General features: G+C 55.4%; 1 protein-coding gene across 5 annotated transcripts in view; it reads left to right on the top strand.

The window, feature by feature from the left end:
• Positions 1-6,027: 6,027 nt before the first annotated feature.
• The window catches only part of SLC38A10 (solute carrier family 38 member 10), a 40,630-nt gene continuing 20,243 nt past the window's right edge, over positions 6,028-26,414 (top strand). For 3 of the 5 annotated variants that reach the window (XM_045888286.3, XM_045888285.3, XM_045888284.3), the window contains exons 1-10: positions 6,028-6,430; positions 9,812-9,929; positions 14,804-14,849; positions 15,601-15,694; positions 15,939-16,082; positions 17,179-17,303; positions 20,316-20,418; positions 21,259-21,441; positions 24,688-24,799; positions 25,829-25,935. In XM_045888286.3, coding sequence (XP_045744242.2) covers positions 6,332-6,430; positions 9,812-9,929; positions 14,804-14,849; positions 15,601-15,694; positions 15,939-16,082; positions 17,179-17,303; positions 20,316-20,418; positions 21,259-21,441; positions 24,688-24,799; positions 25,829-25,935 — 1,131 coding nt within the window. In that variant the 5' untranslated portion in view covers positions 6,028-6,331. Of the gene's footprint in view, positions 6,431-9,811; positions 9,930-14,803; positions 14,850-15,600; positions 15,695-15,938; positions 16,083-17,178; positions 17,304-20,315; positions 20,419-21,258; positions 21,442-24,687; positions 24,800-25,828; positions 25,936-26,414 lie in introns of those variants that run through there. The other 2 variants (XM_045888287.3, XM_045888288.3) reach the window with 2 other exon arrangements.

The raw sequence follows: 26,414 nt of genomic DNA, 5'->3' as shown, positions 1-26,414 counted from the left end.
GGGCTTCCCCCATCCTTCCACGGGGCACCCCTCTGGATTTGGGGTAGCCTTAAGGCTCTGCCCTGATGCAGGCAGTCTGAAAGGGGGGAACCCCCGAGGGGGGAATGGGAACTGCAGCTTCTAGACAGTGCAGCCACTGGGCTGGAGTGAGTGTGGCCGCCCTGCTGCCAGGCCCCCTCAGGGCTCCCCAACACCGCATGGCCCTGCCCCCACCCCAGGGTCCCTGACGCTGATTTCCGAGGGGCCATCCCAGCCTCCCATCAGTCCTCCAGTTTGCAAGTTGGAGACAGGTGAAAAAGCAGGGAATTGCCCCATAAAGACGCTCTCTGGGAGAGAAGGGGCCAGTCCCCTCACAGGGCAGCCCAGGGTGGGGTCATTGGCTCCACTGTCCACTCACAAACACGGAGGACTGACCCGCTCCCTGGCCCAGCGTCTGCCTGCCGCCGGCTCTCCCAGAGCCCTTCCATGTGGACTGAACCCAGCTGGGCCCCGGCATTTCTTTGGTGAGGATCAAGGTTGGGGGAGCTGGAGGGGAAGGGGGTAGAGAAACACCCCGGGCAAAGCAGCACCCCACCCCCCCATCCCCCAGCATGGGAGGAACAGGATCCTCACCTCACCACAGGCAAGTGTCAGCATCCCTCTCTCTTTGAACATGGAGGTTGGCAGCCCCCAGAGTCAGGACCCACATCCAGCCTCCTCCTTCCCCAGACAGTGCCCACAACTGTCATCTCCAGAAACCCGATGGAAAGTTGCTGCCCTTAGAGCTGCCACTTTAGTGGTGGGTGCCCCAGAGCAGGCTCAGAGAGGTTCAGGAACGTGCCTGGGGTCACACAGCCTTTGTATTCCAGAAGCCACAGGCGTCTCCCGTGGGACGTCGGCATCCCATCAGCTGTGGTGATTAATCTCATGTGGGGCTAGTAAGTGTGGGCGGGGTGCAGGGTCAAAAATAGCCACGGTGCTTCCTTTCTCCATCCCTTCCTTCCCCTGAACTTACACTTCAGTCCTAAAAACTTTAGGTGGGGTTAGGATGAGATGAATGTCTGTACCAGCAGGGACAGGGGGTTGGGGAGGCCACGCAGAACTGAAGTGGATGGGGTGGGGGTCCAGGTGGGGATGGAGGCAGCCAAGGGTAGGGTACTGGAGCCCAAATGAGGTGGGAGAGCATCAGCCAGGAGTTGCTAATGCAGAAGGGGGACTTCGAGGCCCTGGACCTCCAGGAGTGTTTGGGGTCCTGCTGGTATACAGACAGGATTAGGCAGACGTCCGGAGGTGAGTGTGTGGTACACACCAGTCTCCTAGCTCTGTCTGCTGGGGTGCCCAGGAGCTGTGGCATCCCATGGCTGTGAGCACACCAGGGCTCAGATCTTGGCTTCTACTACCATTCTCCACTGGAAGGAACCAGGGCTCCTGCGAGAAATGACTCATGGCAGCAAAAGGACAAGATGAGCCAGGGACATCTTATTGAGCAAGAAAGCAAAAAAGTGCTCAGGTAATGACGGGGACACACCAAAGGACACAGAAGCCAGCTGAGGGGGCTCTCACGGTACAGATCTGGGATAATGAAAGCGTCGGAAAAAACAGTGATAGTCATGGACTGTACCCCACTGAATAAAATAGGAAACCATGAGTCTGCATGATGTAGATAAATTTATAAATTGGAAGTTTGATAGGGATCGGGATGTTTAGTTTCAAATTACCAGCCTCCAAGCCACTCCTTAATTACAAAGGAGAAAGAGATAACTTTACAGTGGAGAAGCCTATCTAATCAAGCCATCAAAGAGAATGTCATACATAGCTGGACAAAGCAAAGTCTTGCAGCACCTGATAGGAGTCAGTGAAAACATGGCCTCACTTCTATGATATTCCTGCCAAAGAAACATAACTTAAATCTCAAAATGAGTGTCGTGGGTAGAATAATGCCCTCCCCCAAAGATGGGCACCTCTTAATCCCTGGAACCTGAGACCTTGAGATGGAAAGATTATCCTGGGTTATCCAATGAGCTCAATCTAATCCCATTTCCTTAAAATTGGAAAATTCCCTGGCTGGGTCAGAGACTGCACTGTGAGGGAGCTGACCCCTTCCCCCATTGCTGGCTCTGAAAGTGGAGGACGGCCCTCAGTTTACAGCTGGCAAGGAAAAGGGTTTTGGTCCTACCGCCCTAAGGAAGTGAATTCTGCCAGCTACTGAAGGAGCAGGAAACGGATTCTCCCCTTCGGCTTCCAGAAAGGAGGTGGTTGACTTCAGTCGGGAGATGCATACTGGACTTCTGTCCTACAGAACTGTAAGATAAGGGATTTCTGTTGGGTAAACTGGTAAGTTTACAGTGATTTGTTACAACAGCAATGGAAAAACTAATACAGTGAGGAGACATTAGACAAACCCAGATTGAGGGACACAGGTTTAGTTAATAAGCACAAAGGAAGAATTCCTCAAAATTCATAAGAACAAAGATAAACAGCTATCTAGAAAAATGGATAAAAATGAACAGGCATTCAATAAAAGAAATATGAATGGATGATAAAATTTGAGTAGGTGATTAACTTCATTTGTAATTGAGGACAAAGTAAAAGCACGAAGAGATTTCATTTTATTCACGAGATTGGCTACACTGATGATACCAAATGAAGGTGACAATTTAGAGCAGGGGACCACAATGTACAGCCCTCCGGCCAAACTGGGCTGGCCAAAGCTTTTGTAAATAAAGTTTTATTGGAGCACAGACAGTCCTCTGTTTATGTACTGGCTAGGGCTGCTTTCAAGCTACCATAGCAGAGCTAAATGGTTGTGACCTGGATCATATGGCTTGCACAGCAGAAAATACTTGCTGACTCTTAAAAAACAAAAAAAGATTTATTTATTTATTTGAGAGACAGAGAGAGAGAGAGAGAGAGCGAGTGAGCACACAGAGGTAGGGGGAGAGGGAGAAGTAGACTCCCCACTGAGCAGGGAGCCTAACGCGGGGCTCCATCCCAGGACCCTGGGATCACGACCTGAGCCGAAGGCAGACGCTCAACCGTCTGAGCCACCCAGGCACCCCGCTATCTGACTCTTTACTGAAAAAAATTTTCCAGCCTCTGATGTAAACTAGCAAGGACTCTTGTAAGTCCCTTGAACAGCAATTTGGCATTATCTGGTAACATCAAAGGTATGCATAATATTGAATCTACAATTCCACTTCTAGGTATCTACTCTAGAGAAACTCTGAGGAAATAGACGAGTACCATAATGTTCACTGCATCACTGTTTATAAGGGCAAATAACTGGGAACAACTCTGGTGCCCTCAGCAGGAGCATAAATGCATGTATTCTGGGCTATTTGAACAATAGAATTCCAGAGTGTGGTGAGAATGAATGACTCCGAGGAGAAGTATGATGGTGAATCTTGCCAAGAGTTGAGTGAAAAAGGAAGTTGCAAGAGAATACATATGTATAAATCCCTTAGTATAAAAATAAAAAATGCAAAAATGCTCTACCCCAATACACTATTGAATTAGTTAGGCTATAACTTTGGTTTTATGCAGCGGAGTCCAAAGTCACAATGGCTTAAACGGGGTGGTTTGTCTCTCCCTCGTGGAGCAGTGTGGAGGAGGCACTCAGGGGCTGGGATGGCGGCTCTGCTCCATGATGTTGTCCAGGGATCCAGGCTCCTTCTAGCTTGCTGTTCCACTCCCGCCACGGTCCTCATGGCCCAAGATGGTTTCCTCCCATGACCTTGATGTTGCAAGCAGTAGGATGAAGCACCCTTAGCTGCAAAGGAGGCTGGGAACTGCATTCTTTATCTTAGGCAGCCATATGTGCTGGCAAAACTCGGAAGACAGAATAAATGAATACTAAGAGACAAATAGTAATGTTCCCCATAATTGTCTGGGGACATAACCATATGCAGTAAACCTCTAAAGAGAAGTAATGGAGTGATAACATCGGGTAGTGATGATCCCAGGACAGCTGTGAAGAGGACAGGAAGGTGGACGTGTCGAGGGACCAAAGGGTATATCTAAATTTGTTAATATTCTGTCTTAGAACTGAATGGTGGAGGGCGCCTGGGTGGCTCAGTCGGTTAAGCGACTGCCTTCGGCTCAGGTCATGATCCCAGGGTCCTTGGATCGAGTCCCACATTAGGCTCCCTGCTCCACGGGAAGCCTGCCTCTCCCTCTCCCACTCCCCCTGCTTGTGTTCCCTCTCTCGCTGTGTCTCTCTCTGTCAAATAAATAAATAAAATCTTAAAAAAAAAAAAAAGAACTGAATGGTGGTGTCATGAGTATTCATTATTCTCTGTTAAAACATAACTTCAAGCTTCATATCCTATCGTAAAAATTAAAAAGGTTACAGAATGGGGGCACCTGGGTAGTTCAGTTGGTGAAGTGACTGCCTTCGGCTCAGGTCATGATACTGGAGTCCCGGGATCGAGTCCCGCATTGGGCTCCCTGCTTAGCGGGGAGTCTGTTTCTCCCTCTGACCCTCACCTCTTTCATTCTCTCTCTTTCAATTAATAAATAAAATTTAAAAAAAAGGTTACAGAATGTATGTATGATTTATATAAAGATGAATGAATGGCATGTACTATTTTGGCTTTGGATTAAGCACTTTTTTTTTTTTTAAAGATTTTATTTATTTATTTGACAGAGAGACACAGAGAAGAGAGGGAACACAAGCAGGGGGAGTGAGAGAGGGAGAAGCAGGCTTCCCATGGAACAGGGAGCCGGACGTGGGGCTCGATCCCAGGACCCTGGGATCATGACCCGAGCCGAAGGCAGACGCTTAACGACTGAGCCACCCAGGCGCCGTGAATTAAGTACTTTAAAAAAAAAAAGATTTTATTTATTTATTTTAGAGAGCAGGGGGGAGGAGCAGAGGGAGAGGGAGAAAGAGTCTCAAGAAGACTCCCTCCTGAGTGCAGAGACTGGCCTGGGGGCTGATCCCAGGACCCTGAGATCACCGGCCAAGCCTAAAACGAAGAGTTGGTGGCTGAACCGACTGGGCCACCCAGGCACCCCTGAATTAAGTACTCTTTACTTGGTATTCCCTCTTCTCCCCCTGGCGCCTGGGGGTGCAACAGAGCCTTCCATACCTAGTGGCTGCCGTGGGTGGAGCTGAGGAATCAGCTTCTGTTCTAAGACTTAAGGTCCTCCGTGTGTCCACAAACGTGGTCGCCCCTATAGCCTCTCCCAGCAGCCTTAAATTCTTCCTGTGCAGGTCCACCCTGCTTGGAATTACCTGCCTCATCCTGAGAAGGCCCTTCCTTCCCAGCCCTCCTGTCACTGTGCATCCGTTCAACAGACACATAATGAGTATCTGTCAGGTGCCAGGAATTCACAGATATATCAGGGCCTTTCTCTGTTCTCTCCCCTCCCCAAGCCCTTCCTCCTCCATTCCCATTTGTTCCTGGCGGCCCAGCCTAGAAGCCACCTCCTTCTTGAAGCCCTTCTAGATTTCTCTGGTCCTTTTGGTCTCTACCCCCCCTGTCCTCTCACAGCACTTCCTTTGCTCCTTTAATGTTGGAATGTTAGATCCTCTCTTCGTAAAACGTGGGTGCTAACTCCTCCGAACAGGGTAAGCGTGCAGCTCCAACGATTAAGCAAGCCCCGGTCCCGGCCCCCCGGTACCGAGCACGCCCGCACATCCGTCCCAGAGTGTAATCGCTGAAAGTGAACCCTTCAAACCCCCTCTCCTACGAAAGGCGCCGCACTGCCCTTTCTCTCCTGACCGCCACGACCTCGTCCTCCAGCCCCTGCAAAGCGAGGCTCAAGACACCAGATCCGCGGGAAAACCAGCCTGAAGCTCGGGACAGGCGCCGAACACCTTAGCCCGGCAGGCCCCGCCCACAGCCCCGCCCCGGCCCAGTCCCCGCCCCCGGAAGCCCGCACCCGTTTCCCATTGGTTTGCGATCCGCCGAGGCCCGCCCCGCCGGGCCACGCCGCCTCCTTCCCCGAGCCAGCCCCGCACCCCCCCGCCTGCCCTTCCAGGCCCGCCTCTCATTGGTGCGCGCCCGAGGAGCCCCGCCCCCGTGCCGTCACTTCCGGGCAGAGAAGCCCGCGGAAGGCGGAAGTGTGCGCTCCGAAGCGGCCGTGAGGCTCCGCCGAGGCGTCCCCGGCTGGTGCCCGGCTGCTTTTCCGCCTGTGGGCGCGGGGACACGGAGGCGGCCGGGGACAGCGAGTGGGGGACGATGCCGTGAGGCAGCCGCAGGGCCTGGCGGGGTCTGGAGGGCGACCGTCCCTGCCGCCTTCCCGCGAGGCCGCCTCCTCCAGGCAGTCGCCCGTCCCTCCCAGGGTCTCGCATCCTCCGTGGTCCCAGAGCCTCGGAGCGGGGCTCCCGGCCCCTGGACCCCGCGCTATGACCGCGGCCGCCGCCTCCAACTGGGGGCTGATCACGAACATAGTGAACAGCATAGTGGGGGTCAGTGTGCTCACCATGCCCTTCTGCTTCAAACAGGTGAGTCCAGCGGCACGGGGGTCGCTCCGGCCGGGCCGGGAGGCACCAGGGCTGGGGGGGCTGGGCGGGGCGTGCGGCCGCAGTCAGGCAGGGTTCTGCCCGCGAGGAGCCCGCGGTGTGGGAGGCGGCGGCACCTGTCGGCCTTGGCCGCAGGGTTCGCACCGCTCGTGATTCCAGATCGGGTCCAGATCGGGTCTCCTTATCATTGTTTCTTCTTGTTTTTTAATTTTAAGGACTCTTTAGGCCCAGCGTGGGGCTCGACCTCACGACCCTGACCTCTGGGGGCGACTGCACCGGACTGAGCCGGCCAGGCGCCCCCTCTTTGCTACTATTTTTAAAAACTCTGACCCGACCGTACTTGCTTTCCGAGCCCGCGGGTCCAGCCCTGAGGGCCTTGGGACTAGGTTGGGGTGTTGGTTCCAAGGTGATCCCGCGATTTGCCGGGTTGTGGGTTTCAACATATGTGAATGTTACCTCGGCTGAAAAAAATCTAAAATGTATTTGGAAAATGGGTGTCATGCCAGCATTAAAGGCCACATGGAAAAAAGCCATCCTTTGTGCAGTGTGGACCCATTTGGCTTCTGTTTAATCTGCAATAAATGGGTATTTGGTGATTTACAAAAGGGAGGTTGGTGAGATGACCAAATTGGGCAGCTTCTTTCCTAAAAATGAACTCCTGGGCCTCACGTGTGCCAGGGCTGGAGTTGCTGCTCCCCCTTCGCACTGGAGAGGGCTGCTTGTGGGGGAGGAGGGGTGCCAGCCAAGGGAGGAGCAGGTGGGGCTGGGCAGGTGGCTGCAGGGCACAAGGACCAGTCTTAGGGGATGAAACCAAATAGGGAGAAATATGGAAATAAAATGAGCATTTTGAAACTGGAAGTGGGCACCCGTAGTTTAATTTTAGATTAACAAACACTTTGCCTTTTCATACTTAGCATCTTTGGGATAAAAATAGCACAAAAACATTTTTTTTTTAAATCTGGAGTTTATTAATCCTCCACCTTGAGCCTACCAGCCTGAATTGCTTCCAGCTTCCCATATGGGTTATTGATAGCTGTCCTGGCAAACGTGTGGGCAGGAGGACAGGGACTCTGGCTGCTCTAGAGCCCCGGGGGCAGCATCTGTGACTTAGCTCTGTGAATCCCAGCGTGCACCGCCACTCGCAGGCATTTCTGGAAGGACTACGTGTCCCAGGGTGCACTGCGACTTGCCTGGCCCGGAACTGCCTCCTGGGGCATGTGTGTGGTTGGGCCTCTGTAGGTCCAAGGCTGCCACCCTCCACTTGGGTCTGTAAAGTGCCACGCAGCAGGGTTCTGGTGGGACTCCTGGGAAGTACGATTTTGGACCCAGGTGATTCAGCTGTGCACAGATTTGTGTCTGCCCAGTGGTGGGCACAAGGCACCTGCCAGACTAACACGCCCAGGAAGAGCTCACACTTAGTGGTGGAGGCCCGCGTGCAAGCACAGGACCGCAAGGGGTCCCCCCTGTCCTGAGGGCCTAGCAGAGCGGGGGCAGCCTCTCATCTGGACGCAGCATCTTCTCCCTAGGAAGCCCTTGGCTGGACCACTGGGGGAGGCCAGGGGGCAATTTGAGGATGTGTGTTGTTAGTGTTGGACAGCCACGTCATTTAAAAAAAATTTTGGTTTTGTGTTTTTTGGTGCTTGTTTGATTTTAGTAACTTGGGTACTTTTTAAAAAATTAACATTTCACTGAAGTATATCATGCATACAGAGAAGTGTCCTTTTGGGTGTATTCACGGCGAATTTTCAAAAAGTGAACAAACACATGGAACTAGCTCCCAAATTAAGGAGTAGAGCGCAGCCAGCACCCCCTCGTCCCTGCTGCTGGGCCCACCGTCCCACCTCTAGCACCAGAGATCAGTGGTACCTGGGTTGTCACTTTGCCTAAGTAGAAGCCTACTCTTAGGTGCCTTCTCCTGGCTACCTAGTGTTCCCGTCTGTGGCTGTCCTGCGGTTTACTGCTCTGCCTTTGCTAGGCTTTCACGGCGTTTCCTCCCTGAGCTCTGCGAACACTTGCGCACGGGCTCCGACGCTGAGTGTGGCTTCCTCTGGGGTGTTTCTTGGAGCAGAGCAGCTGATTGCACGCACCTCCAGTAGAGGACACTTGTTTCTTCGGCTTTTATTTTTTTTGCCTGCAAATATGTTTAATACACTTAGATTACACAGAGGTAGAGGGAGCAAGAGGGAAACGACATCTAAGTGAGTCCTCCAAGAATTCTTACAAAAGTCCCAGGCTGGCGGCAGCCTCTAGGAACCGAGGCACCATTGACGTTAGAAATGAACATAAAATTTTATAGAAGTCTGCTGATTGCAGCATTCAGGTACTTGTACAAAAGGAGGGCCCTCTCTGCAGGCTCCTGATTTGTGACAGGGACCCAGGTACCTTACCTGGCACGGGATACCTGGAAGCCAGAGAAGAAAGAGCTGGATTAAAAACACACAGTCAAGGGAGTTCTCTATTGGTCTTGCCCCGTGGGGGCACCAACGTTTGGTTTTTTCGCTGCTCGCACCGCAATCTCAAAACCCAGTCCCAAGACCCTGTACTTATTTTTAAAAATGCTCTAGCCCTTTAGACTCTCCCCGAGACTTCCTAGTCCCTGCTGTGAAACTGTGTTTCTTCAGCTTTTAGATCACAGATAAACTCGCTATAAACACCGGCAGACAAGTGTCTGCGTGAACACGTGTCCGTTTCTTCCAGGTGAATAGCGAGGAGTGCAACTGCTGGGTCAGATAGTGTCTATTTAACTCGTAAGAAAGGTGTAAATGTCTTTTTTTTTTTTTTAAAGATTTTATTTATTTATTTGACAGAGATACAGTGAGAGAGGCAACACAAGCAGGGGGAGTGGGAGCGGGGGAAGCAGGCTTCCTTCTGAGCAGGGAGCCTGATGCGGGGCTCGATCCCAGGACACTGGGATCATGACCTGAGCCGAAGGCAGATGCTTAATGACTGAGCCACCCAGGCGCCCCTGTAAATGTCATTTTTAATCTCTTCCCGCCAGAATGGGTTCACCACTCATAGCTGTTGATCCCAGTGGCTAGAAGGGGATATATTGGGGGGTGCACACAGAGAGCTGGGGAGGCCAGTTGTTGGCAGTGCCCAGCTGTTCGTTAAGACTTGGAGGGGCCACAAAGGAAGCAGCGTCCCTGGCACTCTTTCAGGGTCACAAAGCATGTGGCTACCACATGCCGGGAATTGGTCCCTTTCAGTGCTGGGAATTGTCACCCGTAGGCAGGGAAGTGAGGCAGAGCCGGGGCCTGGCACCCGCAAGAGTCAGGGGAGGTGGAGAGGGTGCTCAGGAGCCGTGCGTGTGAGGCAACAATACCAGCTCATTTTATTTTGTCTCTTTTTCTTCCAACCCTCCAGTGTGGCATTGTCCTGGGGGCTCTGCTCTTGGTTTTCTGCTCTTGGATGACGCACCAGTCGTGCATGTTCCTGGTGAAATCGGCCAGCCTGAGCAAACGGAGAACCTACGCAGGCCTGGGTGAGGACGTCGGCGCTCGGCATGGTGGCTGGGCATCCCCAAGCCCTTTCTTGGGAAGTGCAGCGTTCGAGATCTGGGCGCTGGGGCCTTGCTCCTGTATTTATTTACTTTCCTTCCACTTTATGCTTAAAGAGTTCCTTGAACAGCAGGTTTTCTTCCTTATTTTAAAATTTAATGCCGTTTTTAAAAACCCTTCCTGGAGACCCATGCTTCACTGAGGAGGTGACACTTATTCTCCTGTTTCCCGTTTATGCAAATACCAGTGGAGAGCCTCCCCTTCCAAATTCAGGCGGGACCAGTGGCCCTCAGACCCCTGTGCACTTGCTCCTGAGCCCCCGGAGCCTGCCTTCGGAGCTGCCTGCCGGGGGGCTGCGGCGCTTCCCTACTTTGAATGCTGTGGAGGGGAGACAGCCGTCGGACCCGGGCTGGTGGCCGGGATCCAGTCCCCTGTCTCTAGCACTGCTGTTTCCTGATGCTCTGGGTTGTCATTTCCTTTCCTTTAGGTCTTTCTTCCTTTGATTTGGGCCAAGGGCGAGGAGGCTGTGCTTTCTGCTTCCTTTTGGTTTGGACCGGTCCCTGGGGCACTTGGCTCTGAGGGCAGGGCCCTGACTTCCCACACCCTCAGGCTGCTGTGCTCTGCATTCTGTGCTGGTGAGATTTGGCCTGGGGGCTCTCAGGAGCTGGGGAGAATCCCTGGGCTACTGATGAAAGCCACCCCCCCACCCCCACCTCCAGCCAGTGCGTGGCTGGGGTGCCGGGTCTGCTCTCTCTCTCACGGAGGAGAGGAAGTTGTGTGCAGATTCCAAGGGGCCAAACAAAATAAAAACATCTGCAAGGTCCACGCGTGGGCTTTTGGCAGCGCCACCTCTGGTTCCCTTCCAGTTCGTCTGCTTTGCATTGGCACCGAGATCCTAGCATCTGTTCTGACCTCAGAGCTGAAGGAGTGCCTCCTTCTCTCCTTCCCGATGAGAATGGTGCTGTCAGGCTCTCGCTGTTGCTGGAGTCACTTGGGGCAGTGACAGTTACAGGTAAACGGGCCATGCCGAGATGACCTCATGCAGCTCAGGATGAAATGTGCTCCACGGCGCCCCTTCCTCCGGCTGCAGGGCTTTGGCCTTCGGGGTGACTTTTCCTCCCCCGCCGAGGGTCAACATACGGCGGTGTTCCCATAGCAGACATCCCACAAAGTGCTTGGCTGTGCTCTGACAGAGGACAGGTGACCCTAGACCACAGAGGCTGGTGGCTTTTGACAGCGGTCTGTCTGAGGATTCGTAGAAAGTCCCTGAGAAGGCAAACCGGTTTGGCTGTATGTGAGAGACTGCAAGGAAGGCAGATGGTGGACACCCCTGTACGGGGCTGCCTGGGGCTTCTGCCTTTAGCTGCTTGCGGTGACTATAGCCCAGCTGCTAGAAGCAAGAAAGATCCCAGACCACCAGTGGTCTTCGGTTGTGCTTTTGGTCCCAAACGAGATGGCTCAGTTGTGTGAGCTCCCACAGACCCTGTGGCCCCGTCTGCAGCATCAGCTGCCCTGGGTCCAGCCTCAGAAACAGAGAGACCCCACCGCTTCGAAAGGAGTCCTAGACAGGAAGAGAGGAGATTTCCCTTGGACCCTGTGGGTCAGCGGCCCTCCTGCTCCTGGGCAGACTTACTGAAGGGGTCTTTCTCCTCCTCCTCTGCCTTCTCCTGGGCGAGAAACCCCATGAGAGCTTGCACCACAGCTGGAGAGGGTGGCCTGAGAGGAGGCCCCGCCGCCTCCCGGTGCCCTGGGGTCCGGGACAGACAGCCTTCGTTGGCAGAGCCCCGGGCCCCAACATGCATCGTCTGCGGGGTCCGTGGCCCTCAAGCAGTGTTGGGGGCACGGACGTGGCCAGATGGCCTTCGGGCAGACCTGGTGACGGACCAGGGGCTGGAGCGGCAGACGCAGCTCACCCAAGGGGCTCCACGACAGGGGTGGAGTGTGGGGGGTGGGTTCGCGGAGGGGGTCTGCCACGCCCAGACGTGAGTGAGACTTCGCGGCAGTTTCTGAGTTTGGAGAGCCCCTGGCAGCCCTCCCCGTGCCGCCCTCCCCGCGCCGCCCCCTCCATTGAGAGCGGCGCACGGGCGTCTGCTGCAGGGTGAGCTCTGCGAGGCCGAATCACAGTGCCAGTGCCGTGTCTGTGGACGGAGCTTCTGTGTTTTTGTGGTGATCTGGTGGCTGCTCTTGGGCCACGTTGGTGAATTTCACCCACTTCTTACCTGCCACTCCCTCGCCCTGTGTATCCTGCTTTGTGTAGACTTTTTTTTTTTTTAAGATTTTATTTATTTATTTGAGAGAGTGAGAGAGGTCACTAGCAGGGGGAGCGGCAGAGGGAGAGGCAGACTCCATGCCGAGCAGGGAGCCCGATGCAGGGCTCCATCCCAGGACCCTGAGATTATGACCTGAGCCAAAGGCAGACGCTTCACCGACGGAGCCACCCAGGCGCCCTCGTGTAGACTTTCGTAACCTTATTTTCAGAAGATAGGCATGCCAGCCAGGCAGCCTCCCCCAGTGGTCTCAGTCCCCCGGGGCCATCCCGAGGCCCGGACCCCACCGTGCTGAGTGTGGCCTCTGAGCTCTCAGTTGTGAGGACTAGATGCTTCTGGCACTGTATCTGTGGTCCTGGGGTCCTGGTCAGCCTGCTGCCCACTCCTGGGCCTGGGGTGGGGCCTGTCCAGCCAGTTTACTCCCTGCTTGTCTTCGGATGTGTGACCCACATGCGTGGATATGTGGCTTGGGCATGAGGGCTGTAAAGCCAACCTTTCTGATGCCTGGGGGTCTCTACACCCTCATTTATCCAACAAATGTTTTATTGTCCTCTGTGCACGTGGCACTGGGGAATCAAATGCAGTCCAAGGCCTGGCTCTGGGGACGGCTGAGTTGAGGTCACCCTCCTGTCTTGAACAGCTCGGTTTGGTGTGCGTACCACCTTCTCTGCCCTGCTGATGCTGGGCGTCGGTCAGGAGGAGGCTTTGGATAGCTGGTGGAGGGAGCGGGAGTGGGGCCGGGGTCCCGCGCTGAACCAGGTGGTCTAAGAGTCAGCCCTGTGTCCCCAGAAGCCTGGGAGCCACAAGCTAGGCAGTGACCCCCAGGAGGAGAAGCTGCTGCCTGGCCTCCCAGGGAGGGGCAGGGAGAGCCTCCCTAATGCCTGTCCTCGCTCTGCACAAGAGCACCAGTCAGACTGGTATGAGGCCACGCCGACCCCTTGTCCCCTTCGGCCCAGCCTGTTGGCCGCAGAGCGCCTGTCCCAGAGAGCGGCTCAGAACCCCTTGAAGCTCTTTTGCAGACACCTGCCGGCCTGCTGGGGCTGGTCTGTCGCCGTGGTTCCTCCCCTGAGGGACAGTCCCAGGCGCCCTCCGCCCTTCCAGTGCCGTGCCAGGTGGGAGGCTAAGGGCAGGGTGCCGCTGGGCATTTCTGTTTGAGACTCGGGGTTGGAGGTTGCTGAGGGATCTGCACTTGAAGTGGGGGGTGGGGGCGCCCAGGTAAAGAAAGGGGTGAGTGGGGAGGCCAGAAACCGGGACAGCCCCGTTGGGATGTCGTTCTGGGTGTCTGGGTGAAGAGTGCCCCCTCCCACCTTGGTCCCCTGACTAGCTGGAGTACCGTCCATTGCCTCGCTGTCCGGGATGCAGGTGTGTTCTGGAACTTTTGCTGGCAGTTGCTCCGAGCATTTGGGATACGCCGTAGCTATTCAGCTTCCTCACAGAAGGGACAGCAAGGAGCGAGGCCACCTCTGTGGGGCACTGAGTTATGTGTCCTGTCTAGAGGCGTGCTGCCCAGCGGCTGTCCTTGGGAACCTCAGAGCGCCTCCCTTGGGTGACAGCAGGCCTTGGGCTGCTGCCTGCTGACTGGAGTCCTTAGTTTGTGAAGGTCTCAGCTTGGCTTTGAGTCTGTGGCAAGGAGTCAGAAAGGCAGGGAGGCCGGCATGACCCTTAAGGCAGGGGCCTGTGCTGGTCACCCGCCTTCTGCCCGTTCGTGGCCTCTGTCCTCTGTGTGATGTGCCAAGCTCCCTTGCATTTGGCAACGCTGTACCTCTTCCTAAGTCATTGAGAAGTGACGAGTGTTGTTTGGACTCATCACACCAACTGGCTGCATGTTTCCTGCTCTCCAAGTCTCCTCGGAACGGGAAGCTGGGCTCTGCTGTCACACGCACCCCTTTCTGGTCGCTCCTGGGAGATGGGAACTTCCCTAGAGGGTGGGGGCATGCAGGGTTCCTGGGGCCACGGTTAGGTCCTGGGAGGAGCCTTGCCAGGCCAGCTCTTAATCTCTCCTCTGCTCAGAGCAGTTCTGCTGTCAGGAAGGAAGGACAGACAGCTCCTTTCCACTGTAGGACACACTGTTGTCTACCTTGAGGGGGGCAGGCCTGAGACCTCTTGTCCCCTCACCCCCCAAAGTGCCCCACTAGAAAGGATTCTCTAAGTTTTCCTCTGGAATCACAGAGGGTGAACCTAAAGCCCTTAGCCAAGTCGCTTTGGCGCGGGCCATGGAAACGTGGAACTGTCCGCGCCCTCCCCCGGCCCGGGTGCACGCAGCATTGGTCGCGGGGTGCGCCTCCTCCACGGCTGCACGTGGGAGACTGCCACTTCACGGGGACAGGTCTCCTTTGTTGTTTTTAATGAAGAAAAATCAACTGCCTGTGGCTTTCTTTCCTTTTTGTTTGTTTTTCTGTGGTTTCCATTTGTTGATGGTAGACCTGAAAAAAGCATGGGACCAGAATCTTAAAATGCTCTCCTTACACCCTTGAAATGCCAGACCAGCAGGTTTTTGTCAAATCGCCCTTCCCCGCTTCCCTCGGTGGTGTCTTTGCTGGTGTGCTTTTCATGCTGTCGGACTGACTGCCAGTTCTCTTTCTCTGCACTAGCGCTGCATGCCTACGGAAAGGTGGGGAAGATGCTGGTGGAGACCAGGTACGTGGTGGCGCTTCGCCGGCCTCACCCCCTCAGTCCTTCTTCTCCTGCCCTGAGGAGAAGCCTGAGGGCCATTTCACACTGAGCCACACGTCTCGGATGTGGACTGCTTTACAAGGTGGTACTTTTCTTGAGCGTCACTTACTAAATAGTTGGAAGTTCAATTTATTGTTACCCTTAAAATGATTCGTGTCGAGGGCGAAAGTCCCATTTAAGTCTTACTAAGGAAGATGTGAAAATGGGGACCTCGGGGAGCTCAGCTCTGCTCCCGAAACCCGTGTGCCCCCAGCCCCCCACACGGTCACCTTGAGGCAGCATGAAACTGAAAATGTCCTGTCTTTCTCCCTTTGGAGTAGAGTTCTATGGGATGAAAAAGTTGCTGGGAAATTGCACTTTTAGGCTTGTAAATTAGGGAATCGTGAATGCAGAAGAGCAGCCCCCTGAAAGCAGCTGATCGTTCTTTTAACTTGTGTAGCATCACGGTGCAGTTTGGTAGCCCCGGAAAGATCGCGCACAGTCTCTTGTGCAGAGAAAAGCTTAGTCATTCAGTGTTCGTTCCGCGTAAAAGAGCGAAGTGCCCCAGGCATAGCTCAGGCTGGCAGGCCCGAGTTCTTGGGGCAGCGCATCTCACCGGGCTGGCCTCAGGCGGTCACGAGCCAGCTGTGTCGGTGGGGACGGGTCACGGTGAGGGGGTGAGATGGTGGACTCCTGCTAGGATGGGGCCCTTTCAACCCGACCTCGTTCTCTGCAGCATGATCGGGCTGATGCTGGGGACCTGCATGGCCTTCTACGTTGTGATTGGTGACTTGGGGTCCAACTTCTTTGCTCGGCTCTTTGGGTTTCAGGTGAGAACATGCTCGGGACCCGGTGCATTGGCATGTTTGCGGTTGCTCCTGGGGCAGCTTCCTGTGACGCTCCTGCAGGGCTGCATCTCAGCCCTGTGGGGACTGGGGGGCAGGGTGAGACCAGCCACCTGAGGTCGGTTAGAAGAAGCTTCTGGATGCTGTGGAGTTAGTTCCAAGCCTGCGGGTTGGAAACTCTGGGGATCCACTGGGGTGATGCCTGCCCAGCATGCTCGGCTCCCCCCAGGTGATCGGTACCTTCCGTGTGTTCCTGCTCTTCACGGTGTCCCTGTGCATCGTGCTCCCACTCAGCCTGCAGAGGAACATGATGGCCTCCATCCAGTCCTTCAGCGCTATGGCCCTCATGTTCTACACCGTGTTCATGTTTGTGGTGAGTGCCAGGGGTTCCTGGGGGTGACGGGAAGGTGCTTGAAAGCTGGGGAAATGTTTGAGTCATCCTTGTGAGCCCTGGTGGGGCACGTGGGCCGCCTGGACCTGGGCCATCAGGGCAGCAAGGGCGCCAGGGCAGGGGGCGCGGCCGATTCCCCAGGAAACGAAGTGTAGATGCTCCTTGTTTTATGGAAAGACATTTCATGTGTAGTTTGTGATCAGGAGTCATGGCTCCAGCATTTGGTCACAAGGACTCAAGTTGTTTTCTAGATGAACATTCATAGCCAGCCAGTTCTGGGGGGCCGGTATGGGACACATGCTCAGAACGCTCATTTCCTACTGAGTGCCTGGAGGCCTCTGAGTGGGAACCTGTGGGGCCTGTGCCCAGGGTCTGCCTGTTCATAGCGAGGGTCAGACCTGCTCGCTCCTGAGTGAACGCAGTGAAAATCTTTGCCGTAGCTTTTCCTTAGAAAGCTGAGCACTGGGTGGCCATTCCCAGCATCCCCCAGTTGTGAGGGCTGCCCAGTGATGGTTACACTACTCTCCAGACAGCCCTGTCCTCTGGGGGTTTGTCTTTTAAAGTGTGTGTGGGGGGTGTGGGGGGGCCCTGGCTGCCTTAGTCAGTGGAGTGTGCAGCTCTTGATCTCAGGGTCTTGAGTTCGAGCCCCACGGTGGGCGCAGAGCCTACTTAAAAAAAAAAAAGAAGAAAGTGTCCAGACGGGCCTGGGAAGGGCCTGCCAAGTTTGTGGGGACCGTCCCGTCACCTGAGGCGACTGAGGTGGGCATGGCGGGCGGGCCTCACTGTGCCCCGTCTGCTGTATGCGTTCAGGGCATGGGCGGCTGCCTCGAGTGCCAGGAAGGCCCTGCAGCAGGAACTCCTGGCTGCGTGGGCCCAGCTCACGGCACAGCACAGGGCAGAAACTGGGGGTGCGTGACCCCCAGCCGGCGGCACCAGGTCTTGCTACAGGGGAGCATGCAGCCGAGCTGCGGGTAGCACGGGCCCGGCAGCGTCGGTAGCCCGCCCGGTCGGGCCTGGGGTCCCGAGTCTGCCTCGTGTGCTGACCTGTACTGAGCTCAGCTTCCTCGTCCTCATGCAGATCGTGCTCTCCTCCCTCAAGCACGGCCTGTTCGGTGGGCAGTGGCTGCAGCGGATCAGCTACGTGCGCTGGGAGGGCGTCTTCCGCTGCATCCCCATCTTTGGCATGTCCTTCGCCTGCCAGTCGTAAGTACTGTCTGCTCCCCAGGGGCCCGAGGCGCGGGAGGGTCCCTGGGGGCGGGGGTCCATGCTGGGAGATGGGCGTTGTGTGTTCTCTGTAATTGGTGATGCAGGCCACCAACGTGTAATGTCTCGTTCTATTGTGACTTGTCCCCGCTCCAAGTTGAGGGAGAGAGCTGTGTGTATTTTTACCGAGAGAGAACCCGACTTTATTCCCGAGACGTGCTGCTGGCAGTACTGGGGACAGTGCCCAGTTCGCCCCCTCCCCCCGGAAGAGTTGGCTGTGGGCAACACAGAACAGCCCCAAACCATCTGATTCACACAGTCCCAAGCATTTTGCCAGAATTGAGCTGTTCGTGTGAGAATATTTAAAAGGAAATTGCACAAACATTGACTTCCGACTGCCGCCGGGGCGCCTTCAGAGGGGTGTGCGCGTGCGCGAGCGTGTTTTCTCTCTGGCACGCGGAGCTCTGTGAATGCAGAGCAGCCTATTTCCATAATTCCAGCAGCATTACCTTCACCACCGAATGACAAGAGCCAGTGATTCATGCCCGGTCGGAACGGTAACCTGCTCAAAAGAGAGGTGTAAATCCGGCATGGACGGGAAAAGACCATCAGTGCACAGTGGGGCTGGCAGAGCCGGCCCCCCCGTAGCTCCAGTGGGCACGTATTGTGCCAATCGTAAACTAATGTGGCAGATAAAATTTGCTCGTGCTGCTGTGTTTACACCCACATGCAAGATCCAAGTCGTCATTTCCCACTTACTGTCTCTTTTGGCAGCTCGGTTTCCACCAGAACACACTCTACTCTTGCTGTTTAATGTCCCCATTATAATTGGTGACAGAAGTTACATTCTCTTACCTTGTTACCAGTTGTCCTTTTTGTCTGTGAGTTTGCTTTTTAAAAAATAAACCTGTGGTTGGGCTTTGTGGTGGTGACCACGGAGTAGCCAGCCCACCTCTGTTGGGTTTGGTTCTTAGGTCAAATGATAGGTTCCGGAAGGGCTGTGAGCCCACAGCTTGTTCTTCTGCTCGAAGAGAGCGTCGGCCCTATGGATAACGCCCACATTCTCCCCAGTGAGCGGCTGGCAAGGGGGTCCGCGGCGCTTGGGGTCACCCGTTTGCTGACCTCCCCACCCTTAAAAACATTTGCATTTGACAAGGGCAGAGACAGCTCTCCCCTCCCACTGTGTCTCTGCCCCAGAGTGCGTGAAAGACGGGCTTGCCTGGTGACTGCCAGACCGCTAGGCCCTGGCTGCGTGACTGGGCCAAGCTTCTGCTTTGCTTTTGCTGTCTGGCCCTTTCTAATCTTACTTCCTAGTAAATGAGTACTTGGTGGTGCAGAACCACTAGGCCCTGTGGCTCGGAGAAGCAGCCCGGAGAATGCTGAGCACGGAGGAGCCTGGTCCACACCGAGGCCCGGGTTTGTGCATTGGGGCTGCACATGGAAGGCTCCATCTGACTCGGGTAAAATGAGTCGTGGAGGCTGCTTGGCAAGGTGGGCGGTCTGGGAACGCTCTGTGGAGTGCCGAGGTGGGTCGTCGTGGACGTCTGTGGCTCCCAGCAGCAGGTTCCTGGGGCACAGGCAGGATTAGAGAGGGGCCACCGCCTTGGGCTTTCTGCACTTGTTCATGCCCCCGCACTGGGCACAACCCCTCCCCACAGCACCTGCAGCTTGTGCTGGGGGCCAGGGGAGGGAAGTCCCCGTCCGGGGGTCTGAATCCGCTCCCCCGAGTTGGCACTCGCTGGTGTGGACCCTGTCCCAGCCCACGGAGCTGCTCGGCATTGAGATGTTGGTGCCGTTTCCCCTCCAGGCCCTCTGCCATCGGCTTGGGCTGCATGGGCAGGTGCTGCCTGGTGCCCTCCAGCCAGGCCGAGGGGAGGGCAGTTATCCGGGGTGACCCCTGCCCTCCGTGGGTGCCCCAACAGGACAGGGGGCCTGAGCTGGGAAGCACAGTTCCCACCAGTCCCTGTTTGCTTTTCAGTGACGTCTCCTTTCACTTTCTCAAAGGTGGTTTTGGGGCTTGGCTCCACACTGTTATGCTTGTCCATTTATTGGCAACGAGTTTCTGCATCCTGACGCCCCCCTGCCAGCCGGCATCCGGCATGCGTGACCGCTGGCCATGGCTCCCGCTCCCTCAGCCGCTGGGACGCCACAGCACACGGGAGGGAGAGTGGCTGCCTCTCTGTCTGGGCACCCCCGAGTGTAGCTTCCCTTCCCGGGTCTGCACACAGACCTCCCTGCCCCCCCTCCCCAGCCCTCTCCACCTGCTCCCCTCAGGGACTGTCTGCTGTTTGCAGAGAGCCCGGTGGCCGTGTCCCGTCCACCAACACTGCGCTGCTGGCCCTGGGCCGTGCGTGGGACAGAAGCGGCTCTCTGTCCCTCTGGGCTCCGATCGGCAGCACTGAGGCGAGGGCAGGTGGCCTGGCCCTGCTTACGTTTGTTTAACTTTCTGCTCTTTTGACGGCGATGCTCGGAACTGCTTCCTGCCTCCCCTGTAGACACATGCTGCTTCAGGGCAGTGGTCCTGCTCCTGCTTCTGCGGGACAAATGACCTTTCATTCGGTGGCACTTCTTTTTTTTTTTTTTTTAAAGATTTATTTATTTGAGAGAGCGAGAATGAGAGAATGAGAGAGAGAGTGTACATGAAAGGGGGGAGGGTTAGAGGGAGAAGCAGGCTCCTCGCCAAGGGACCCCGATGCGGGACTCGATCCAGACACTCCAGGATCATGACCTGAGCCGAAGGCAGTCGCTCAACCAACTGAGCCACCCAGGCGCCCTCGGTGGCACTTCTGAAATGTTTACAGAGAGCTTGTTAGGGGGGTGCTCCAGTAGGGGGGTGCTCCGGCTGCACTCTGCCATCCAAACCCCGGCCGTGGCCCTGAGTACCGTGGCGGCGGGTGTGTTGGAAGGAAGGTGCTGGAGACTCGGCCGGGGACTGGGGACCTGGGAATGAGGGCGGGCAGAGGGCGTGTCTTTCTCTGGCATCTGCTTGGCGAAGTCACTTGTTCTATACAGCCAGGTTCTGCCCACCTACGACAGCCTGGATGAGCCGTCGGTGAAAACCATGAGCTCCATATTCGCCTGCTCCCTCAACGTGGTCACTGCCTTCTACGTCACGGTAGGCGCCCTTTCACACCACCCCCTCCCCTCCTGCGTCAGGAACGGGCTTGGCTCTCCGCCCCGGCTCTCGGCCCCGCTGCAGCCTTGCCCATTGCTCCTTTCCCATCCCGGGACTGGTGGCCATGGGGCAGACCTGCCCCTCCATATCGCTCCCATCCCGGGGCCCTGCGGGCACCTCAGCACGGACTGCTCCCACATCACACTGGCTGGGAGTCTCTTCTGACTTCTTCTCCGAGACCTCTGGTGTGGAAAGGGGCACGTCTGTTTACAGAAACTGGGGAGTATAAAATAGTGGAGGAAGAAAATAATCTTCGATTCTGGCCCACAGTGCAGTTACAGTTAACATTTTGGTGGATTTTTCTTCCGGTTCTCATGTTCCCATTTGTTCTGTTTTTCTACACTGCAAGTAAAATGTGCAGTACGCTGAGATTCTAGCTTGTTTCCCCGAGCTCCATGGCATCTGCATTCTTGTTAGTTTCTACAGGTGGTCCATGCACTTTGTTGTCCCTGTGGTGGGGCCGTCCACCGTGAGCACAGTTTTCCCCGTGGTCCCTGGGTTTACATGTTGCCCCACAGGAAGATCAGCCGCTCCACGGGGCTCGTGGGGCTCGTGGGGCATCCTGAGACTTCCTTTCCACGCGGTAGCTCACTGCCCTGGTGCCTCTTGTCCGCACGGAAAGTGTATTGGACCCTCCCTGACGGCGGAGCCTTCCGGCTGTGGGCGTGCGGTTTACAGGCCAGCAGTCCCGCGGGAGGCATGGTCTTGCTGAAGCTGCTCATGGGGTGGCCTGTGGGCTGTCTCCGGGACCGTGCGCCCCCCGCTGTCGCCCTGCCGCAGGTCGGCTGCTTTGGCTATGTGAGCTTCACCGAGGCCACCGCAGGCAACGTGCTGATGCACTTTCCCTCCAACCTGGTGACGGAGATGATGCGCGTGGGCTTCATGATGTCCGTAGCCGTGGGCTTCCCCATGATGATCCTGCCGTGTCGACAGGCCTTGAACACGCTGCTTTTCGAGCAGCAGGTAAGATTCTTAAGGCCCTTCAGGCGACACTTCACTAGGAAGATGTCACAATGCTGATCTTAATTATGTCCTCTTCTGTTGCCTTGTGCTAGTTCTTTAGTTTTCTGGGCTGTGGCAGGGGGAGCTTTTCCTAGTTAAAAATGGAAAAGCTTCAGTTAAAGTGAAATCTTTTAATAGGGTTTTTTTTTAAAAACCAACTTTGGGCTCCTAATCTCAGCTGGTCCGCCCGAGACCCCCTGAGCACCAACCCTATTCCCCCGCGCAGTCCCATTTCCGCTCCAGCAAGATGAAAGAAACTATCATGAACCAGGAGAAACTCGCCAAACTGCAAGCACAAGTGCGCATTGGTGGGAAAGGAACTGCTCGCCGAAAGAAGAAGGTGGTTCATAGAACGGCTACAGCAGATGATAAAAAACTTCAGTTCTCCTTAAAGAAGTTAGGGGTAAACAATATCTCTGGTATTGAAGAAGTGAATATGTTCACAGTGATCCACTTTAACAACCCCAAAGTTCAGGCATCACTGGCAGCGAACACTTTCCCCATCACAGGCCATGCTGAGACAAAGCAGCTGACAGAAATGCTACCCAGTATCTTAAACCAACTTGGTGCAGACAGTCTGACTAGTTGAAGAAGACTGGCTGAAGCTCTGCCCAAACAATCTGTGGATGGAAAGCACCACTTGCTACTGGAGAGGATGATGATGATGAAGTTCCAGATCTTGTGGAGAATTTTGATGAAGCTTCCAAGAATGAAGCAAGCTGAATTGAGTCAACTTCTGAAGAACATAAAACTTGAAGAAGTTACTGGGAGCTGCTATTTTATATTATGACTGCTTTTTAAAATTTTGTTCGTGGATCTGATAAAATCTAGATCTCTAATATTTTTAAGCCCAAGCCCCTTGGACACTGCAGCTCTTTTCAGTTTTTGCTTATACACAATTCATTCTTCACAGCTAGTTAAGCTGAAGAAGCCTGGGAATAAAGTTTGAAACAAGGTTAATAAAGTTCTTTGCCTAGGAAAAAAAAATAAAAAAATAAAAACCAACTTTGGAGAAGAGACGGTGCCAGAACACACAGGGGTCTGTCTACACAGGAGGTGTGAAGCCGTGCCCAGTGTCCGAGCAGGTCAGCCCCCTGTCCCCTGACTCCCCGGCCCCCGACGGTCACCCCTGAATCAGAGATGGAGCAGGAAACCCTGAGGGGTGAGGAGTGACTGGGAACGCAGAAGAGCCGGCTTCCTAGGCAGGCGCTGACCACAGCCAGGTCGGCAGATGAGCTCGGGGGTCAGTGCGCTTTGCTTTTTATGTTTGTGTAACTGGACATTTTAAGAGTTTGACCAGAGACACCATGAGAGGCTGAGTTCCGTTCACTTTCACGTGTGCGGTCATGGCCCTGCTTAGTCCTTAATGAGTTTTCAAAGATGTGGGTTGGAACTAAAGGTTTCTCTTGGCTCTCTCACTTTTGCCAAGTTAAAAACAAAAGGTCCTTGTGTAATGGCTCGTGCCCCAAGATGTGGGGTAAACCCGTGCCTATCTTGGGAGCCCACAGACAGACCTGCCCACTTTTCTCCGTGGTGGAGTCTTGCATCTCTGGCTGGAGGTCCGTGAGCATGGTCTGCCCTGCCAGCCAGCACTCCTGGCGGCCACGCACATTGAACATTTAGGCCACAGGGTGGGTGGCAGGGGGCGCCTGGGGGTCTCAGAACTCCAGGAGACAGTGAGTCCAGTAGCCAGACTGGGGAAGCTGGGCACCTGGGCCTTCAGAACAGCTAGAACTAGGCTCGCTGTCCATGGGGTTGGCATGTGCTCAAAGCGGCTTCCTGCCGATTTTGCCACCAGCGATAGAACCTGATGGCGGAGGCCGAGCCCTGAAGGACCGGCCGTCCTTCCCCCTCCAGTTTGACCCCTCCTCCCCACCCCGTTGGCTGGGCAAGCCCCTGGGCGCCAGACGTGGCCTGATTTAGCACTTTGTCCCTTGGGGGCAGCGGCGGGGGCAGCTCCCTGGCCCACCTCTGCACTGGGAGCCGTGGGCTTCTGTCTTTCCCGCTTTGATGCCGATGCGCACTTTGTGTATGGACAGCATTTGTGTTGCCGTATATAATACATTTTTATCATTTAAGAAACAACATCCACAGTGGCATTAGAGGCTATGTTAAATCAGGAAAGAAAATTCACCTACGTCCCTCCGTCCTCCCACGGATGACGTGGCGTTTCTGCGCCTCTTTAGAGTCCTTTCAGTGAGGGTTCTCCTGTCTTCACTGGGTGTCTCCATGGAAACCCGTGGCACCTCTCTGCTCCTGCTCTTCCAGCTTTTGTGGGATGCTCTGCTTGTTGTGGGTCCTTCACGCTTGACCTCTCACGGATAGCTCTCTCCTGACCTTCACACGTAGAGCTCCCCCTTCTCCCTCTCCTCTTGGAGTATTGGGTAGATTTCTAGGCAGGAGTCCTTGGGTCAAAAGGGGTAGCCCTAACGCCCCTCCTTGCCGGACCTGGTGCAAGTTATCATTCTAAGGTCAATCAAAAATTTGGGCTGCAGCCCCCTCAGTCCATCCTAAGAAAGCCGCCTGCGTAAAGGTCTATTGTGGAAATGGGGTGATTTGAGATTCTAGTTACAGAAGGTTCTGAGGCTCCCCTGGAGTGGTGTTCTCCCAGGGATAGGCCCCGCAGTTAGCCCTTCCTGTGTGCCCAGCACACTGCTCGGGAAGCTTCACTCCAGCTACCCGACCGGAAGATGCTTCTGGTGCATGGGCCTTGGAGGAAGAGCAACTTTGGGTTTGGTTATGCCATGTCGTATCCTCTTTCCTTCTTCTCTGGAGCACCTGGAAGTGAGGACTGATGGCACGTGGGCGTGTGTGGGAATGTGTGCCCCTGGGGGCTTCTGCTACACTCGGAGACCATCAGCCTGGCTCTGTGGAGCTGGGTTTGGCTTCTGGTGGTCCTGTTTTTAATCTCTCTCATGCATTGCTTTGATGGAAAATGGAAGGACTTGCTTCTTACGTTTCAGAACAAAGTTGTAAAATTTACGTTCTGTGCCTGATGCGAGGAGCAGCCCCTTCCCAGCGTTTTGCTGGGTTGGGTTACGGCTTCACATGAACGCTGCTCAGCCAAGTCATACTGTGTCTGGAGTCACCTGCCGGACTCCCATGCACACCCACCTGGGGCACTGGCAGAGCCCTTTAGGGGCATCCTTGCTAGAGAGCGGAGAGGAAATCAGTCATTTCAAAACCTTTTTGTTTTCTTTCACCCAGCAAAAAGATGGGACCTTTGCTGCTGGAGGCTACATGCCCCCTCTGCGGTTTAAAGCGCTCACCCTCTCAGTCGTGTTTGGAACCATGGTGGGTGGAATCATGATCCCCAACGGTAAGTGGGAGGGCTGCTCTGGGGACTGGTTTCCTGCCGGGTCTGTCCTCTCCCCTGTCCTCCATCCTTGCTGTGACGTGGAGGGACCCTGGGGCTGTCACTGCCTGGAGTCTCCGTGTTCAGCCAAGACACTCAGAGTCTCACGTCACCCTCTCTAGTCTCCTAAAAAAAAATCTAGAGACTCTCTTGGAATCTTCCCCCCCCACCCCCCGCCCAGAAAGGCACGGGACAGTGTAGCGGCCTCAGGGAGCCACAAGCGTGTGGAAAGCTGAGCAGGTGAGCCCCGGGTTGACCCCCGGGTGGGGTGCCAGCCTGATGGGTGAAATCAGTGGTGATACTGTTTGTTGACCCCTGAGTTTATCAAACAGTTTGATAAACTGAGTTTATGCATCACCAAGGGAGGGGAAGGGCCTGAGCGAGATTCCTGTTGTCACACGCTTCCTCCCAGACACATGGAGCTTACGTCATCAGATAGTGAGTGGAGCCTACGTGTGCTCGCCCAGCTAACCAGCCAGGCGCGCACACATGTCCTGGGACCCGTCCTGCTCCGTCACTTGCCGAGCGTGGTGGAGAGGGTGGTGATTTAAGATGAGCCATCTGAGAAGCCCCCACTGGATGCCAGACGCTCTGTGGGGAGCCAGTGCGGTGCTGTCGGCCTCGCTCGGTGCTGGGCCCCTCCTGCCTCACCGAGGCTCACACCGTCAAGGGCTCGGAGGGCCACGTTGCCTCCATTTCACTGGCCAGGAAACTGAGGTGCAGGGAGTAGGGAGCTTGCCTGAGACTCCTGGCTGGAAAGGTGCGGCCTCTGGTTCTCACGGGGCTGCCGATCCCACACTGTTCTCTGTCTGTGGTATCAGACAGGATACTCTTCAGAGGGCTGTGCCCCCACTCCTGCTGGTGTTCTGGAGACGTGCGTACATAGGCCTAGCGGCAGGGCTGGCTTGCCCGCCTGTGCTTGCTGAAAGCCTTCATTCGGGTCCTTGCCGGAGCCCCTGGCGCTCACCCCCTCCTGTTGCTTCTCGTTCCCAGTGGAGACGATCCTGGGCCTCACGGGAGCGACGATGGGAAGTCTCATCTGCTTCATCTGCCCGGCTCTGATCTATAAGAAAATCCACAAGAACACCCTTTCCTCCCAGGTGAGTGCTGCTCATCCCCGCCCAGGACTGGTCTGGGGTCCTGTTCTCAGAGGAGAGTTTCTTAGTACAAAAGGTACTTGGTTCTGAAGGTTTGGGAGACGCAGGGCTAGGCCACACCGCTACCACTGTATGTACGGAGGTTCCCAGGGGCCCGGGGCTGTGCGGGTGCGTGTGTGCATGTGGCACCAGCTTACTTCATCTGAGCGTCGAAGACTGAACCGCTTTTCCCCAAATATGTGTCTGTACGGTGGCTGGATTGTCTGTGGGTGCGTGTGCGGCATGCTCCGTGCCCCTCCCCGTCCCCGTCCCCCACTGTCTCACGGGGGGACGGTCTGGTGGGGTCCCCTCTGCCGTGCTCTGCTGTCACAGAGAAACTGTGATGATCCTCCGTGTACATGAGTGTTGGGATGTATTTGGGAACGTGTCTGTAGGAAGCTTTCTGGAAAAGGAATCCGTGTGTCCAAGAGAGTGAGCATGTG

Source organism: Mirounga angustirostris, unplaced genomic scaffold (assembly GCF_029215605.1).
Source record: "Mirounga angustirostris isolate CCGP_5_RB_7025 unplaced genomic scaffold, mMirAng1.0.hap1 SCAF_17, whole genome shotgun sequence".
NCBI classification, from domain to species: domain Eukaryota; kingdom Metazoa; phylum Chordata; class Mammalia; order Carnivora; family Phocidae; genus Mirounga; species Mirounga angustirostris.
This window is presented reverse-complemented; position numbering and strand designations above follow the sequence as displayed.